General features: G+C 35.2%; 2 protein-coding genes across 10 annotated transcripts in view; one reads left to right on the top strand and one right to left on the bottom strand.

The window, feature by feature from the left end:
- Positions 1 to 17,496, top strand: part of ABCB1 (ATP binding cassette subfamily B member 1) — a 196,120-nt gene that overhangs the window by 31,540 nt on the left and 147,084 nt on the right. The gene's annotated exons all lie outside the window — the stretch shown is intronic.
- The window catches only part of RUNDC3B (RUN domain containing 3B), a 144,117-nt gene that overhangs the window by 109,864 nt on the left and 16,757 nt on the right, over positions 1 to 17,496 (bottom strand). For 5 of the 6 annotated variants that reach the window (XM_044767829.2, XM_044767846.2, XM_044767838.2 and 2 more), the window contains exon 2: positions 10,285 to 10,400. In XM_044767829.2, the coding sequence (XP_044623764.1) occupies positions 10,285 to 10,400 (116 nt within the window). Of the gene's footprint in view, positions 1 to 10,284; positions 10,401 to 17,496 lie in introns of those variants that run through there. The other variant, XM_044767880.2, reaches the window with a different exon arrangement.

Raw genomic sequence — 17,496 nt, 5'->3', positions numbered from 1 at the left:
TACACAGGATACTTATTTCTATAATATTTCTTCAAATTTTGATATCTCTCCCCAATGTGGCTGCTATTGTTTACTTTTCAAAGAAGACAAGCAGTTGCTTTTTATATTCTACACAGAGTTTTTATCTGCTATCAGTAGGTGAATGCTATGAACTGAATTATGTTCCCCCCAAAGTCATATGTTAATGCCATATGACTGTATTTAAAGATAGAGTCTATAAGGAGGTAATTAAGGTTAAATGAGATCATAAGGGTGAGGCCCTAATTCGATAGGATTAGTGTCCTTGTACTCTCGCTCTCTCTTTCTGTCATATGAGAACACAGCAAAGCGGCTAACATCTACGAGCCATGAAAAGAGTTCTCACCAGAATCTGAATCAGCCAGCTCCTTTGTCTTGGACTTAGCAGCCTCCAGAACTGTGAGAAATAAATTTCTGTTGTTTAAGTCACCCAGTCTGTGGCATTTTGTTATAGCAGCCTAAGCAGACTAAGACAGAGAGTTAGGATAGTAGCAGACTTACTCTATCTTGGCTAGCACGATATGTTCACTCAGCTTTTTCAATAGCAACTTTTGAAGGCTCTAATGTGATAAAATTTACAGCATACTAAAAGACATAAGATAAACAGGACCCATGCTATATAAAAAAGAATGCAGTACAAACATAAGCGAAGTTTTCTTAGCAAATTTTCCAGAAATAAGAAAAATGAAATGGAGAGTTCAGAATGCAGTAACACATAGCAGAGGAAGGAGAAAAAAACACCTGTAGGAAAAGCTTATTAAGAACTGGTCTAGACAGAAGGAAATAAAGAGGAAACAGAAGGAAGAATGCAGCTGAGCTGGAAAATGAAATGGTTACTCAAATAACAGCTTCAATGGGTAATAACCAGGAGTAGACCTCAAGCTCAAGTAGAAAAGAACCTGTATCTAAAGGAACAAAAAAGTAATTAAAATCCTAGGCTAGAGGATGTAAATGGGTGGATTTATGTAAAGAGAGGGATACAGGAAAAAGGGGGTGTGTAAACTTAAAAATACATATATAATACAACATATACTGTATCACATAAATACTAATATATAATATAGTGATATTATAGCATGTTTGATATAACATATAATATACATAGATACATAAGTCTGAGTATTTTTTAATGAAAAAATTTTTTTAAATTACATGACAATAGAGTTCCTATCTAAAAGGAACTAATGAATACCTAAAACTAAGCCACACTTGTTTTACATCAACATTACATACTTTGCCCATTAAATTTAACTGTTCACCCAAATCAACAACAAAGGGCAAGGACAACCTTCAAAGAAGAAAAGAAGACAAAGTTTTGGAACTCTCTTTAGAGACAGTAATAATTTGTCCATGGAGTGGAAAACATGGTATTTTAGGAAAATCTTCCTGCTACACAACACAAAACAACAGATAATTAGAAGTTCTGGATAAAATATAATAAATATACTTTAAAACATAGCAAACACACCAAAAAAACTCACAGAATTCTTTAAATTTCTGTGGCCAAAAATGAAAAATAAACAGAAAATAAGGTAACCTATAAAAACCCTAAAGCTGAATGCACCAAAATAGACCCATAACATAGAAAGCAAAAACAGATATAAGAATAACATGATAAATGTCAGAATAACAAAATAGTTCAAAATTTCTAAGTTATTAATATATCAAGCCAACAAAAATGTGAATAACATTCGAAAAACATAATCAACAATTAGAGAATACACATTCTTCTGAAAATGGAATATTTACTAAAACTAACTATAAGCTAGGTCATTAAGCAAATCTTACAAATTTCAAAAAATTTGCCATACAAACTAAATTTTCTGACTATAGTTTAATTAACACAGAAGTAAAAATGAAAAGATAAAAATTTATATTTTAAGAAATATTAGGGCCGGCCCCGTGGCCGAGTGGTTAAGTTCGTGCACTCCACTTTGGTGGTCCAGTTTCGCCGATTCAAATCCTGGGCACGGACATGGCACCGCTCATCAAGCCATGCTGAGGCGGCATCCCACATGCCACAACTAGAAGGACCCACAACTAAAAATACAGAACTATGTACCAGGGGGCTTTGGGGAGAAAAAGGAAAAGTAAAATTAAAAAATCTTAAAAAAAAAAGAAACATTAAAGATAAACTTTCAAATAACACATAACCAAAAGAAGAAATAATGAAAAGTAGAAATTACTTCAAAATGCAAATTAATGAAAATATTACATATCCAAACTTATAAATGTAGCCAAAGCAGTACTTAGAGAGAAGGCTGAAAATTAACCTGCTGAGTCCAACATAAACAGAATACGCTCAAAGAAGATATATAATGTAGGAAATAATAATGTCATTAGCATACATAAATGATCAATAAAGCCATAAGTTGGTTATTTGAAAGTAATAAAATTGAGAAACCTCTGACAATACTGCTCATGAAAAAAGAGAAAAAGAACTAATAATCAATATTGAGGATGCTAAAGGGGACTACTAACTAGCCGAGATTTGTGTGGAAAATAATTCTTGTTTCACTCCTTAACAGGAGCCTGAATGAAATACACCATACCCTTTAGAGTAGGAGGATGGCTGGCAGGCGATGAGGGTAGGAAGCAGATTTTTTTAAAAAACAGAATCTTAGCTTTTAACAATGTTATAAATATATGAATATGTCCCTTAAGTTTTAGTCTTTGGATCTCTTCAGTGAGGTTTAACTGTTTAAAATCATTCAGTTGAATTTACCTTTTAAAGTGTGTCACACTGAAAGGAAAAACTGCAACTAACTAGAGATTAAATGATTAAGAGGACACAGAAGAAACTGACAACTGTAGAATGGAATATAGAAGAGGAGAAATCAACAAGCTAAACAGGGCTATAAGCATTAAAGAAGTGAATTAGTAATTAAAGCGTGTATGTGCGTGCGCACACACACACACACAAACCACTTGACCCAGAGGTTTTAGTGGCAAACTCTACCTAACAGACAATTCCAAGCTTATGCACAATTCTTCCAGATAATAGAAGAAGATAAAACACCTCAAATTCATTTAATGAGGCTAATATAATCTTTATAACAAAGCCAAAACAAGCACAAAACAGAAAAATTATGGACACATTTTACTTATAAACACAGAACCAAAACTCCTAAAATATTAGCAAACTAAATCCTAAATCTGGCAGAGTATATTAAAACAGTACATGAAGCTCAAGTTGGATTTATCCCAAGAATATATCACTTATTTAACATTAGAAAAAATGTTGATGTAATTTTTCACATTCAAAAATTAAGGGAGGGGCTGGCCCCGCAGCATAGTGGTTAAATCCTATGGGCTCCACTTAATCTCTGGTTAGTTGCAGCCCAGGTTCACAGGTTCAGATCCCAGGCGTGGACCTATACCACTCACTGGCCATGCTGTAGTGGCAACCCACATCCAAAATAGAGGAAGACTGGCATAGATGTTGTTATCTCAGGACTAATCTTCCTGAAGCAAAAAAAGAGGAAGATTGGCAACAGATGTTAGCTCAAAGCAAATCTTCCTCACAAAAAAAAATTAAAGGAGACTTCTGGATCCAGACAAAATAAAGTAGATGCACTGTTTTCCCCCTACATACAACTAAAAGCCCTTGTCATTATATATAAAGCAAACATATGGAGATTTTGAAGGTGGAGAACAAAAGGAAGACTGGCTAGGGACCTTGGAACCCAAGAAATGACACAGCAGCAAGTTCCCTTGACTCCCCCAGACTGTGTGCCGGACAAATGAGCAACCTGAAACAATATGCTTGCCTTCTCCTCTTGAGTTTTCTAAACTAAGTTTGATAGTGGAAACAAAAATTATAACACTGTCTAGTGTGGTTCTAAACATTGTAGGGGAAATGTTTAAGACAATTATATTATTAATGGGGGAGAGTAAAGGGACATGAAGAAAGGAAAGGTTTTTAAATTTCAGACTGGAAAATGATGACACCAGGATACTGTGTTATGTGTATATAATGTAATACCTAGAGCAAACACTAAAAAATCTATACAAAGAGATACACTCAAAAACACTACAGATAAATAAAAACTGAATTCTAAGAATTTTCTCAAGTAATCCACAGGAAGACAGGAAAAAGAAAACAGAAACCAAAAACAGAGGGAACAAACAGAAAACCAAAAATAATAGAAAGCCTATTCTATTTACCCACATTTTTGTTTACCATGTTCTTTCTTCTTTCCAAAAGTTTCCTCTTTTATCATCTCCCTTCTGCTTAAAGAAGGTTCTTTAGCCATTATTTTAGAGTAAGTTGGCTGGTGACGAATTTCCTGGGTTTTCTTCCATCTGAGAATGTCTCGATTTTCCTTTCATTTCTGAAGAATAATTCTGCTGTATATAGGCTTCTATGTTGGCATTTTTCTTTCAGCTCTTGAAATAGGTGCTTTCACGGTTTCTGGTGAGAAATATGCTATCATTCAAATTGTTTTACCCTTATAGAAAGGGTGTTGTTTTTCTCTGGCTACTTTCAACATTTTTTTCTTTGTCTTTATTTCTCAAAAGTTTAATTATGATGCATCTTAGCACAGATCTCCTTGGATTTACTGTTTGTGATTCACTTTCTTGAATCTATACATTTACGTCTCTTGCCAAATTCAGGAAATTTAGAGCCATTACTTCTTTGAGTATATTTTCAGTCCCCTTCTCTTTCTGCTCTCCTTCAAGGACTCTGATGACAGGAATGGTAAATCTTTTGTTATAGTTCCAGAAGTCCCTAAGGCTCTGTTCATTTTTTTAGTCTACTTTCTATTTTTAGACTACTTTTACTCTCTGTTATTTAGATTAAGAAATTTCTATTGTTCTGTCTTCCAGTTCACTGATTCTTTCCTCTGTCCCCTCCATTTTCCTGTTGAGCCCATCTACTGAGCATTTTATTTTGGTTTTGTATTTTTCAGTATCAAAATTTCCATTTGCTTCTTTATATCTTCTATGTCTTTGCTGAGGTTTTCTAATTTTTTTATTTGCTTCAAGCACGTCTGTAATTCCTCACTGAAGCATTTATATCATGATAGATTTCTGATCTTTGTCAGTAATTCTAACTCCTCTGTTACCTCAGTGTTGACATCTATTGATGATCTTTTGTCATGCAATTTGAGATCTTCCTGGTTCTTGGTTTGACAAATGATCTTCAAATGAAACTTGGACATGTTCATATTATGTTATGAGACTCTGAATTGTATTTAAACTTTCTGTTTTAACTGGCTTTTTATGACAGCTCCGGCAAGGGAAGGTCGGGGGTACTGCTTCACCACTGCCAAGTAAAGGGAGAAGTCCAAGTTCCCCAGTTGGCTTCCATTGACACTTGAGGGGGGAATCCTCATTACTGCTGGGTGGAGGTGGAGTTCAGGCTTCCTGAATGGTCTCCATTGACAATGTACTGGGGGTAGCCTCATTACCACTGGGTGATAATGAAAGCCAGAACTCTCCAAAAGGCCTCTTCTGACATAACTTCCAAGCGTGGCAGGGAAGCAACACATTATTGCTAGGTAGGGACAGAAGTCCAGGCTCTCCGTTAACACAGTATGGGGGTAGATGAGGAGAAAAGGCTCACAACTAGCTAGCTAGGAGGAAAGAAGTCTCAGCTCTCTGCTTGGCCTTCTCTGATACCAATCTGATGGTGGTGTTGGGACACTCTGTTATAGCCTCATGAAAGTGGAATTCCAGGTTCCCTACTCAGCTTTTTCTGGCCTGGGTGCAGATAGTGCCACAGTTTTCCTGTGGTATTTGGCTAAAGTAGAGCAGATATTGTCTAAAAATTTTCTGTCATGCTAAGTTATTCTATTCCTGGACCTTTAGCTAGAGAGAGCAGGTCCTTGTTGGGACTGTTTTTTCGCACCCGTTGACATTTGTAGGCTATTGGCTTACCAAATACACAGTTTTGGATATAAAAGGCAACCAGAAAATCCAAGGAAGCCACCACATCCTTCCTAAGGTCCTGAAATCCCTAGACAGTCTTCCTTCTTTCTACCTTTCAGAGTCTTCTTGTGTTTGTTTTATACATAATATCCGGGGTTTGGGTTTCTACTTAGTAGGAGAAATAGTGAAAAGTATGTTCACTTCATCTTCCTGGAAGCAGAAGTGCTCCTAAATTTCATTTTTACAGCCACCTCATCCATCTCTAAAGTGGATGACAAAGTTTGATATCCCTACTAAACTTGAGCTCAGGCAACTAATTTAGAGAACACAAAACATAAGACAAGCAATAGTTCAATTTTTAAAAAGCCTTGAGATTCTACTTGGCCTTAATTTCAGTGTGAACCAAACGTATAAAGTGGGAATCAAAATGTCAACGTAATCTTAAATTCTAACAAATACAGAGGTTAGCCTATCTAAAGTACTTTACTCAGCTCTGAGTACCAGATTTTAAGAGCAATACTAACAAACCAGTGACAAACCAGAAGAATAAGATTATGGGGTTCCAGAAGATTGAAGAAACTAGAGATAACTTACTTGGAAGAAAGAAAAAGGGGAACCGAAGGAAAGGGTTATATAATAGCAATCTTCTTATATTTATTAGGCTCACAATTGAAATAAGTGGCAGAAAACAGATCAAAGCACAGTCAGATAGGTTCACTTTATATTCATAAGAATTTTCTAACAATCCAAACTGCCCCAAAATGTGATGGACTGTTTTACTATCCTACATTCCCAGATATCAGAAGTATTAAAACAAAGACTGCATGTCCCCCAGTTAGAAATATCGTTGAGTGGATTACTTCAATAGGAGAGAGACTTGAGTAGTGACTTTTAATCCATGATCCATGGCACTACCTCAAGTGGTGCTGTGGAGTTGCAGGGAGAGGTGCGACTGCTGCTGAGGAGGAAAAAGGACTGATTTCCCCATCCTGCTTCAGCAAAATGTTCCACTTATAGATCTAGCATCTGCAGTGGCTTTTATTAGGGGAGGTGGGAATAGGGTGGAGAGAAAGATTATGCTTTAAAATAAATAAAGGTTCAGGGGCTGGCCCAGTGGCATCGCGGTTAAGTTTGCACGTTCTGCATCAGAGGCCCAGGGTTCACCGGTTCGGATCCCGGGTGCAGACATGGCACCGCTTGGCAAGTCATGCTGTGGTAGGAGTCCCACATATAAAGTAGAGGAAGATGGGCACAAATGTTAGCTCAGGGCCAGTCTTCCTCAGCAAAAAGAGGAGGATAGCAGAAGAAGTTAGCTCAGAGCTAATCTTCCTCAAAAAAGAAAAAACCAACAAAATAAAGGTTCAAAAATTACTGAAGACCTGAACCAAGGTCTCTTTGAATGCTATATTCTGTGATTAATTCCTAGTTCTCAGCCATATTCCAGAAAAGTAAGATCATCATCTTATTGAGGGATTACTGCAAACAAGATTAACGTATGTGATTTTTAAAGCCTCCTGTTCTTCAATACTGGGGATTCTAGAATTAAGTAGATGACTGTTTCAGCTCTCCACTCAATCCACGTCAGCAGAACCTATATTGCGCCTGGGGGGGGATTTTATCTTTCTCTAGAAAAACTTAATATTTAAACTAAATGCCCTTTTATTTCAAAAATAAAAAACACCTGGAGAAAAGTAAATCTTACAAACCCATGAAGTTATTCATTTTAAATTTGTACTTCTATAAAGAAAAACATTGGAAAAATTAGTTGTTAAATGACTAAATTTTAAGTGAATACTGTACTATCAAAATAACCATATAATTTCTCCAAAAGTAAAAGCAATTTGTTATATATTAGAATACTAAAAAATGGGAAATAATATAGAAAAGTGTCTAAACACTTGAATCTTTAAAATACCTGATCTCGAAAGTTGTAGATCATTTCAGGATTCATACCTATACTAATAACAGTGACCACAATGGTTGATATACAGGAACTTTTTCCAAAAGCATGTTTTGAATTCTTAATCTTAAATAGCTTAAAAAATTAACACAAATCTCACCGTATCATCTTTATTACTATCTTAGTAATGCTAATGGAATTCTTATCTATAAATTAACTAGAGATTCTATTTTCAAAGTAGTAGTATGTTGACTTCTCAGAAATAACAGTCATTGTTAAGAAGTCACTCAAAAGGTGTATGATCTAGATTTTGCTGAGGTATGACTCAGAAGATGGCAGATAGATATGCAGGAGCGGTTCACTTATCTGGTAATGAGTCTACCCAATCACTCAGCATGGAGATAGCAACATGGTCTGTTTTCTGTTGATAGTTATTTATGTATTCTGTGAGTGAATCATATGCCAAATGGTATACCAAATCAAGGGAACACTTGTAAACATTAAGACACATCAAACTCTATTACATGTGTTTTTCAGTCAGGTATTACTTATAAATGTATATAGAAAATTTAAAAATATGATTACCACACAATATAGTAACCACAACAATATCTCAAAATACTCATACCCTTTGCTTTTATAAAAACTTATTTTCTTATAAAAAGTAACATATTCATGACAGAAAATTTAGAAAAGACAGAACACCAAAAATTTTTTAAATAACCCTTTTTAAATGGAAAATAACCAACATTTAACAAAAAAGCATCAGTGATTTTATGGACCCCATTTTAAACTGAAAAGGACTGACTGAATTCAGATTTTGTTTCCCCATGTAATTAAATTCAACCCTTTGTTATAAGCCCATAGGACTGCTCAACTAAAATACTTAGAGTAAAACTGAATGCCTTCAGCATCAAAAATTAACCTTCAGATTAAATTTGAGACTCTCATAAGTTATATCACTAAAGCAGATTACTAATTTGAAACTATATCATTAAAACTGTTTAGATAATAAAAACTTAAGTGAAAATATCCAATGATCAAGTTCCCTTTAGGAAGACTAGATACCAAAATTAACGTGATAAAGTTATTATTTATTGTTACTAAGATTTATGCTACATAATATTTCTTGATGTTATCAGTTATATTTTACAGATATATATTATTATTTTTCATTTTTTGGTGAGGAAGATTGGCCCTGAGCTAACATCTGTTGCCCATCTTCCTCTTTTTACTTGAGGAAGATTGTCCTTGAGCTAATATCTGTGCCAATCTTCCTCTATTTTGTATGTGGATCACCACGACAGCATGGCTTGATGAGAGGTGTGTAGGTCTGCGCCCGTGACAACCTGGGCCGCCAAAGAGCAGCACGTGAACTTAACCACTATGCCACTGGGCCGGCCCCCAGATACATATATATATTTTTTTAGATTTTTTTATTTTTTCCTTTTTCTCCCCAAAGCCCCCCGGTACATAGTTGTATAATCTTCGTTGTGGGTCCTTCTAGTTGTGGCATGTGGGACGCTGCCTCAGCGTGGTTCAATGAGCAGTGCCATGTCCGCACCCAGGACTCGAACCAACGAAACACTGGGCCGCCTGCAGTGGAGCGCGCAAACCTAACCACTCGGCCACAGGGCCAGCTCCCCCCCAGATATATATTTTTAACTTAAAAATATTTTATAATCCTGAGAGAACATAGCTTCCTATTTTCCCTTTTACATTTTAAGAGATCTCTGTTTCTGATTTAAGTATATTTACTGATTTTAAGAAAACCAAAGTCAAGCATCTCTTTTACACACCTCTTTCTTAACCTACTTGTTGATAAAAAATTTTCAAAGATTCTGCAGTTTAATGAAGTAAGAGATTAAGCAAACAAACTTAATGCCAGGATGCTTGTTTATAAATTGATTAAAATACCATCTAGGGATCGGTCCCGTGGCATAGTGGTTAACTTCAGTTCACACTGCTTCAGTGGCCTGGGGTTTGTGGGTTCGGATCCCAGGCACAGACATACACCACTCATCAGCCATGCTGTGGCAGCAAGCCACATATAAAATAGAGGAAGACTGGCACAGATGTTACCTTATGGCTAATCTTCCTCAAGCGAAAAATAAGAGGAGGATTAACAACAGATGTAAGCTCAGGGCCAATCTTTCCTAGCAAAAGAAAATACTATCTAGTAACCTTTGAAGATGGGTCACCTTAATTTAAGTTTTTACTTTAATTACTTACAGAAAATGACTCAGTCCTTGTATGTGGCAATTAATACACTCAATATTATAATGCAACCCAGAAATGGGTATAAATCTGAGAATAGAGATTCTTTTCCAGAGACATAGGCAAAAGATTAGGCATTCTACAATCAGTTTCATGTTTCTCAAGATGTGGCATGGCTGCTCTCTAAATCACACCAGATTATATGGTTTCTAAAATTTCAATCTTATTAAAAAAAAGAGCTGTAAGGAGAATAAATAATACATTAGCAATGTTACCTTTTAGCCGGTGACTTAGAATCTGTTCCAAAATAGCTGCAAAATTGTTAAATTCAGGAGAAGAATCATCAATTGTCTCAAAGCAGGACCGATCAATCAGGGTCTTCACAGAAAACCTATGGAAAAACAGGGTTATCATTGCTTTTAAACAGAGTTGATTCATTTACCTAAGTAGGGAAAAACAGAAGAAATCAATTTTGGGAAGTATTATATAAATACTTTAAAAGATTATACTCTGAAAACTCCATTTATTCAAATTCACTCTGTAGATAGAAAATGTTACAGAAATATCAGGCTTTTCACTTATATCTTTACTATCTATTGACTACACTAAGACTTAGGAATAGTTCACCTTCCTCACAGCCACTAAAATCAGAAAAAAATGACCTAAATTATTAACTCCAAAATACTCAAAAGCCGTAATACCACTTATAAGAAATTTGAGTATCAGATCCAAAAGTTTTTAAGAGTTTTGGAGCACAAAACTGAATAAAATAGGATGTGAGTATTCATGAAGTATAGATCCCAAGTTTTTACGAGCTATAAATAAGAAAACTTACAAATCTGTAAAGTACGCTATATTTTTTCTTCTCATCAGAATGTCCTTTGTCTCCCTTTTTTCACCGCCAAAAATCAATGCATTTTCCAAGACTCAGCTCAAACGCCATCTCTTCAATGAATAATTATCCTCCTACAAATTCTTAGCACAAGCTAGCATTTTGCATGTGTCTCCCTTAAGAGACAATTATAATTTATCTTAGTGCTATTTGTGTTGTCTATCTCTTATTAGAATATAAATTCCTCTGGGGCAGAAACATATCTTCTTTATGTTTATATTTTTCTCAGCACATAGGACAATGCCTTGAACACCATATTCAGTAAGTACTTATCGATTCATTTGTAAGCCCTATTTTGAAAGAATGCCAAACACAAATTCCAATATCATGACAAGACAAAAAAAAAGTTTATGACTTTTAACATGTATTCATTCACGTAACTACCATCAAAATCAGGATTCAGAACAGTTCTGCCTCCTAAGCAATTCCCCTATGCTATCCCTTTATAGTCATACCCTATAAAGGGGAACAGATGAGTGCCTAAGTAAAGACAGTCAGTGGGGAATGAAGAGAAGAGAATAATTATGAGAGCTATTAAACAATGAGAAATGTAAACTATGAGGGAGATATGGGAGTACTAACTGCTTCTTAGGCTTAGGCTTGGTGGTTATACTATTCAACCAGGACAGAAAATACAGGAGACAAGCATAAGGGGAAATATAAAGATATTTGTTTATATGACATACCCATCAATATTTACTATATTAAAAATTAAATGGGGGAAGTTTTTAAACACAGGCAGTCTTCACTTTGTACCGTAGGGCAGGACCATAAAAAATGATTGTGCAAGCTGAAACCATACAAAGTGATCTTAATAATCAATGTAAAGAATTACAATTGTTCTGTGATTTTTACAAATTTTGTCAAAACATTAAACATTACCGGTATTTACAAAGTTTAAAAAAAGAAAAATAGTAGAACATTTATTTAGTACACTGTAATTTAAAACATCAGAAACATTGAGAATTTTATGTCTTCTTTATAAAAAACTCATCAAGGGGCCAGTCCTGCGACTGAGTGGTTAAAGTTCTGCAGGTTCCACTTTGGGGGCCTGGGTTCACGGATTCAGATCCCAGGTGCAGATCTATACCACTCATCACCCATGCTGTAGAGACATCCCAGATACAAAGTGGAGGAAGACTGGTGAAGACGTTAGCTCAGAGCTAATCCTCCTCAAGCAAAAAAAAAAAGAGGAGGAGGATTGGCAACAGATGTTAGCTCAAGGCGAAGTTTCCTCTCACACACACACAAAACAAACTTATCAAGAGTAGTTTGAACAGTGCCTGCCTTCTTCTCATTGTATGGAGTGAGCATATTTCCTATATCTTGGTCAACTGTCATATTCCTTCCTAAACTGGGAGCATCTCCTAACATTTTATCCTTTGCACTTTCAAAGTTGTGAAAATCTCTGAGAGATTCTATGAGAACTGGTTTGCCAGAGTCACTTCCTCTGGGACATCATCATCCTTTTTGTCATGACCACTTTGCTCATTTATATCAATATGTTCACCCTAAGTTCCTCTGGCTGTATATCTTAAATTCTCTTAACAGCAGCACTGTCAACATTTCCATGATTAACTATTTCTTCTGTAACTCCATTTATGTTCCACATGTTCCATTTATGTTCAAATTTCACTTTCAGCATTATCGCTTTCCATTTCTTTGCCATACTTTTATTTTTGGTGGCTAATTCACTCTTCCAATTATCCATTTCATAAAAAAAGTGTGATTATCACTAGGAGACAAAGAGGTAACACAATTACAGGCTTTGATTTGTGTGCATGAACTAATAAAGATAAATAGTGACCAATCCTAGACAAACTTTGAAAGAAGTGAGGTGATTGGTCACTGATCATGATGTGCCTTTGTTATTTACAGAGTGATCCGTGGACTAAAGAGCTAGCAGCAAAATTTATTTTATGCAATTATTCACACAGTTAATTATACAGTTAATACACGGTGGTAGTCAAATTGGAACTACATTGTGGAACCGGTATTATTTTACTAAACTGTAGTAACTTAAATTAGTGCATTTTGGAACTGTGCAAAGTGAGGACTGCCTCATTTATGTATTAATTAATTAGAAAAAATTAAACCCATTACACATTAGCAAAGACAATCTATTTTTAGGAAAACTATTATCTTCCAATACAACAAAAGAAATGGCAAGAAAAGCATTGTTTTACATCTTTGCAAATATCTGTAATGTTGTGTTTAATAGAAAATAACTAAATTCTTCTATCTACTTCTGCATTCAATCTATTTTTTTTTCTGCTTTCTTCCCTCCCCAAATCCCCCCAGTACATAGTTGTATATTTTAGTTGTGGGTCGTTCTAGTTGTGGCATGTGGGATGCCACCTCAACGTGGCCTGAGGAGTGGTGCCATGTCCAGGCCCTGGATCCAAACCGGTGAAACCCTGGGCCACCAGAGCGGAACACGCGAACTTAACCACTTGGCCACAGGGCCGGCCCCCTCAATCTATTCTAAGACTACCTACCATGTAGCCTCTGGAAAACTCCCCTGTACACTTGTTAAAGAATGAGAACAAAAAGGTAAATAATGTCTTAGAATTGTTAAGAAAATAATTTTGATCTTTCAGACCTCTGAAAGGGTCTGGGTTCCAGAGTACACTTTGAGAACCAGTATCCTAAGGCATTATTTATATGTAATGAAGTAATTTTCTCCTATGCAGCTAAAATGGTAGTAATTATATCCTTGAGAGAGATTTAGGAAAATAGTTACTCAAATAATTTTCAGTCTTCTTTGGGTCAGATGAATAACCCTGACTGAGAAAGGCTGAGATAGATTAACATTCAGATACATAGTATCCCTGTAACAGCAACTGGAACATAATGAAAGAAGCCATTATGTAAAAGAGAGGAAAAGAATATCTAGGAAGTAACACTGATGAAGTTGGTCTCTTGTACCTAGAAGACAGTCAAGTTAGATAAATAGATGTAATGCGTGAGCAAATGAATAGAAACAAAAGGTAAACAAAAACCTGACTACCGAGGGACCTCAAATTTTTTTTTTGTTTCCTACGTCCATTTCATTGACAATACAAGAGAAAAATGCTGCCAATCCTCAGCAAACTCTTAATAATAATAAATAAGTATAATGTTCTTATTCAGTGAGAGAATAAAATAGGAAGTATTCTTAGAATGAATTAAAACAAACCCACACAGTCTCCACCTCCACCTTTGACCTAAAGAGAAGGAAACTTCTGAATGTTTGTAAGTTTCTCTCTAATCTTGATTAGGTCAAATGGAATGGAAAAGCTGACTCTGCAATCACATTCAAGGTAGGAGTAGCCTACTGCCTTAAAAAATTATGTCATCTATGAAAGTACGGCACATTGGTGAAATGAACTGAAAATCACATTTAAAGATAAAAGTAATAAAGTGCTTATTGCATCAAAAAAGAGGTAGGTTAGAACTCAATCTCCACCTGTAGCAGTCTGCTAAGGTTTGGCTAGTTGCTATTGTCCTCCAGGAATAATACAAAATTACCTAACAAATGATGTCCTTTGTAAACTGCAATGGGAAAAAAAGGCCATGGATAGTCAGACATATATTTTTGCAGCATCAAGGGCCATATACAGATCAAGTGGTAGTCAACAAAAGGCATGAGCCTTTTTATCATGTTATCAATTATATTCTATAGAAGATACTATCTGCATGACAAAAACCTTAGATGGTCAATCTCAGAAGCACTAAATTACTTTAAACCCAACATCTGACTAAAAACTAAAACAAAAGCAAAGTCCAAACATCCCAAAGCATATCATTAGACAGAATTTCTGTTATTTCTAAGCATGAAGATATTTAAGGGTGACAAAGCATTTTAAATAATTTCTAAAATACCAAGGTTAATAATGAAAAAGAATGTTTCCCAGCTTTACTTCATCATCTATATCCTGCTTTCCTCCTGTCAAGACAAATCAAAATTTCAGAAGGCAAATTAGTTCCTTAGAGTCCATGTTTTACTCCTAGCTAGCCAAGTCTTCCCACTCAACACTTACTTCTCTAGAATCACGTAGCTAGCTCCACTGTGCCAGAATAATGAGAATCTTTTCTCCATAACACAGTAACTACCTAAGATGTGCTAGAAAAATCAAACTTGTAAAAAAAATTTCAGTACATCTCAAGAATATCACACAGATGCCGAGCTATTTCCTGATAACGATGACATTAATATTAGTCATCTCTTTCCTGAAGAGGACTGATTTTAAAATAATGAAATGACAATTTGATGAATGTCTAAAAATACCAAATCAAGTCTAAATAACAGCTTTTACATAAGAATTAAAAAATCAAAAATTTACATAAAAGGGTCCTATAATTAAGTGCAATTTTTGAAATGTCTCTGGTTTAAAAGATTCTCTTTCCCACCTTCAACATCCCAAGGAAATTTTTGTTAGCTTTGACATAAGAAATAATGATTATGAGTAAAGCCTTCAAACCTAAGAAAGCATGAACTACCATTTTTCCTTTGGCAACACACCAAGAAAAATTAGATAGTTACCAAACTACACTTAAAAATCTTCATTACACCCATATATTTAATTAATTCTTTCCATAGTTCATAGATTTGTAACATAATTGTAACTACAAATAATTAGAAAGCTAAAAATATGACAAAATCAAAAATAAAATTATTATTTTGTTAAATTTCTACACTATTGAAAAGAAACTATTCAAAAAGTGGAAATTCACCTTTAATATTTGAGGCCCTGCATTAGTAATATACAGTTATATACTCGCATATATACAGAGTAAGTAAGTAGGAAAGAAAAGTACTCCCGACCCTGTAGAACAAGCTTACATAATCTTAACCATTTATCAAATACACTTCAGAAAAAACAAATTCCACACAAAACATTTTCTTATCTTTACTGTTATATCCCTTCACATAAAATTATATTTGAAGATAATTAAAGTACATAAAAGCAACTAGAATCATCACATTTCAAAACTAAAAGGGGTTCAGAAAAGTTACAGTCATTCATAAGAGTGACAGTTTTTTTTATTTTTTTGCTAACGAAGATTGCCCTGAGCTAACATCTGTTGCCAATCTTCCTCTTTTTCTATGTCAGCCACCACCACCACCACATCATGGCCACTGACCAGAGATGTAGGTCTGCACCCAGGAACCGAACCCAGGCCATTGAAGCAGAGAGTGCTAAACTTAACTACTAGGCCACTGGGACTGGCCCAACGATGACATTTTTAAATGGAACATAAGTATCTAAATTCTGAGAAAGAGTTCTTTCTACTACTTCTCACCAAATTTACAAGATTCCTTATATTATTATTGCTAGTAGTCTTTACCAAAGGGGTAGGGTAACCATCCTCTGCCATTAATATAATTTTGTTGGTGGTGGTGCTGTCAAGTCAATTCTGACACCTAGCAATCCCATGTATAGTAGAGCTGAAACCTGCTCAGTCTTTTTTACTTTTTATTGCAGTAACTTTGGATTATAACATTAATAACTTTCAGGTGTACATCATAACTGCCCAGTCTTTCTGCTCCATTTCTCACCTTCCAGCGCTATATCAGACAGTGTTCCACTGCTATGCATAAGGTTTTCAGGGCCAATTTTCCCAGAAACAGATGGCCAGTTCTTTCTAGTCTGTTAGCCTGGAAGCTCACCTGAAATGTGTCTCTTTGAAATACAGGTGGCCTAGCTTTCAGCATGAGAGCAACACACAGCAGCTAGTGTATGACAATGGAGAGAAGGGTGGTGTGGTTCCTTGACTGGGAAGCAAACCCAGGCCACAGCGGTGAGAGCAGTGACTCCTGACTACTAGACCACTAGGGCTGGCTAATCCTAATATCCATCATCGATAATCACCAAGGAGATGGCTGCCAAGAGAGAGGACACAACACAGCCCAAATATAATGTAAAACTGTGACTACAGATGATAATGAGCAGAATATCCAGATTTCTGTTCACTGGAAGGCTTATTTCTTTTCTTAAATTTTACACGAGAAATCTAAAAATTCTTTTAGAATCAGTTATTTGCCTTTTTTTCAAGTATCATACAAGTTAAGAATTCCCAGCCATCATGTGTACTTCCCCTTTATTTTTCTATAATTTTAATTATTTTATAATGAGAAAAAATACTTTTCACATATCCTTTTAGCAGGAGTCTACAGACTGTCGTCCACAGGCGAAGTCTAATCAGTTGCCTGTTTCTGTAAATAAACTTTTATTGGAACACATAAAAAAAAGTCTCAACCATCTTCTCTGGAATTTGTACCCTGAAACTTAAAACTCTCTGTTATCATAATATTTACCATTTCTAAAAATTTTATTCAATGTAAAAATTAAAAAGAGAGAGAGAGAAGTATATTTTAAAATATTTCTCTGCCTGTACTATCAAAATTTCTTTGAAAAAATTGTTAATCTAGGCACCTTAAAGATGAGATATTCTATTATTAACATCTTATATTGCTATATAAACAGATTAATAATAGCAGATTGCTCGAAATGAGAAATAACATTAGAAGCACTATCTTAAAAAAAAAAGGAAAAGAAATTTTGCAAAAAAAAAATTCATCTAAAATTAGAAAGCTATCAAACCAAGAAAA

Source organism: Equus asinus, chromosome 1, assembly GCF_041296235.1.
Source record: "Equus asinus isolate D_3611 breed Donkey chromosome 1, EquAss-T2T_v2, whole genome shotgun sequence".
Classification (NCBI taxonomy): domain Eukaryota; kingdom Metazoa; phylum Chordata; class Mammalia; order Perissodactyla; family Equidae; genus Equus; species Equus asinus.
Note: the sequence above shows the minus strand (reverse complement) of the source record. Positions and strands in the feature narration are given on the sequence as shown.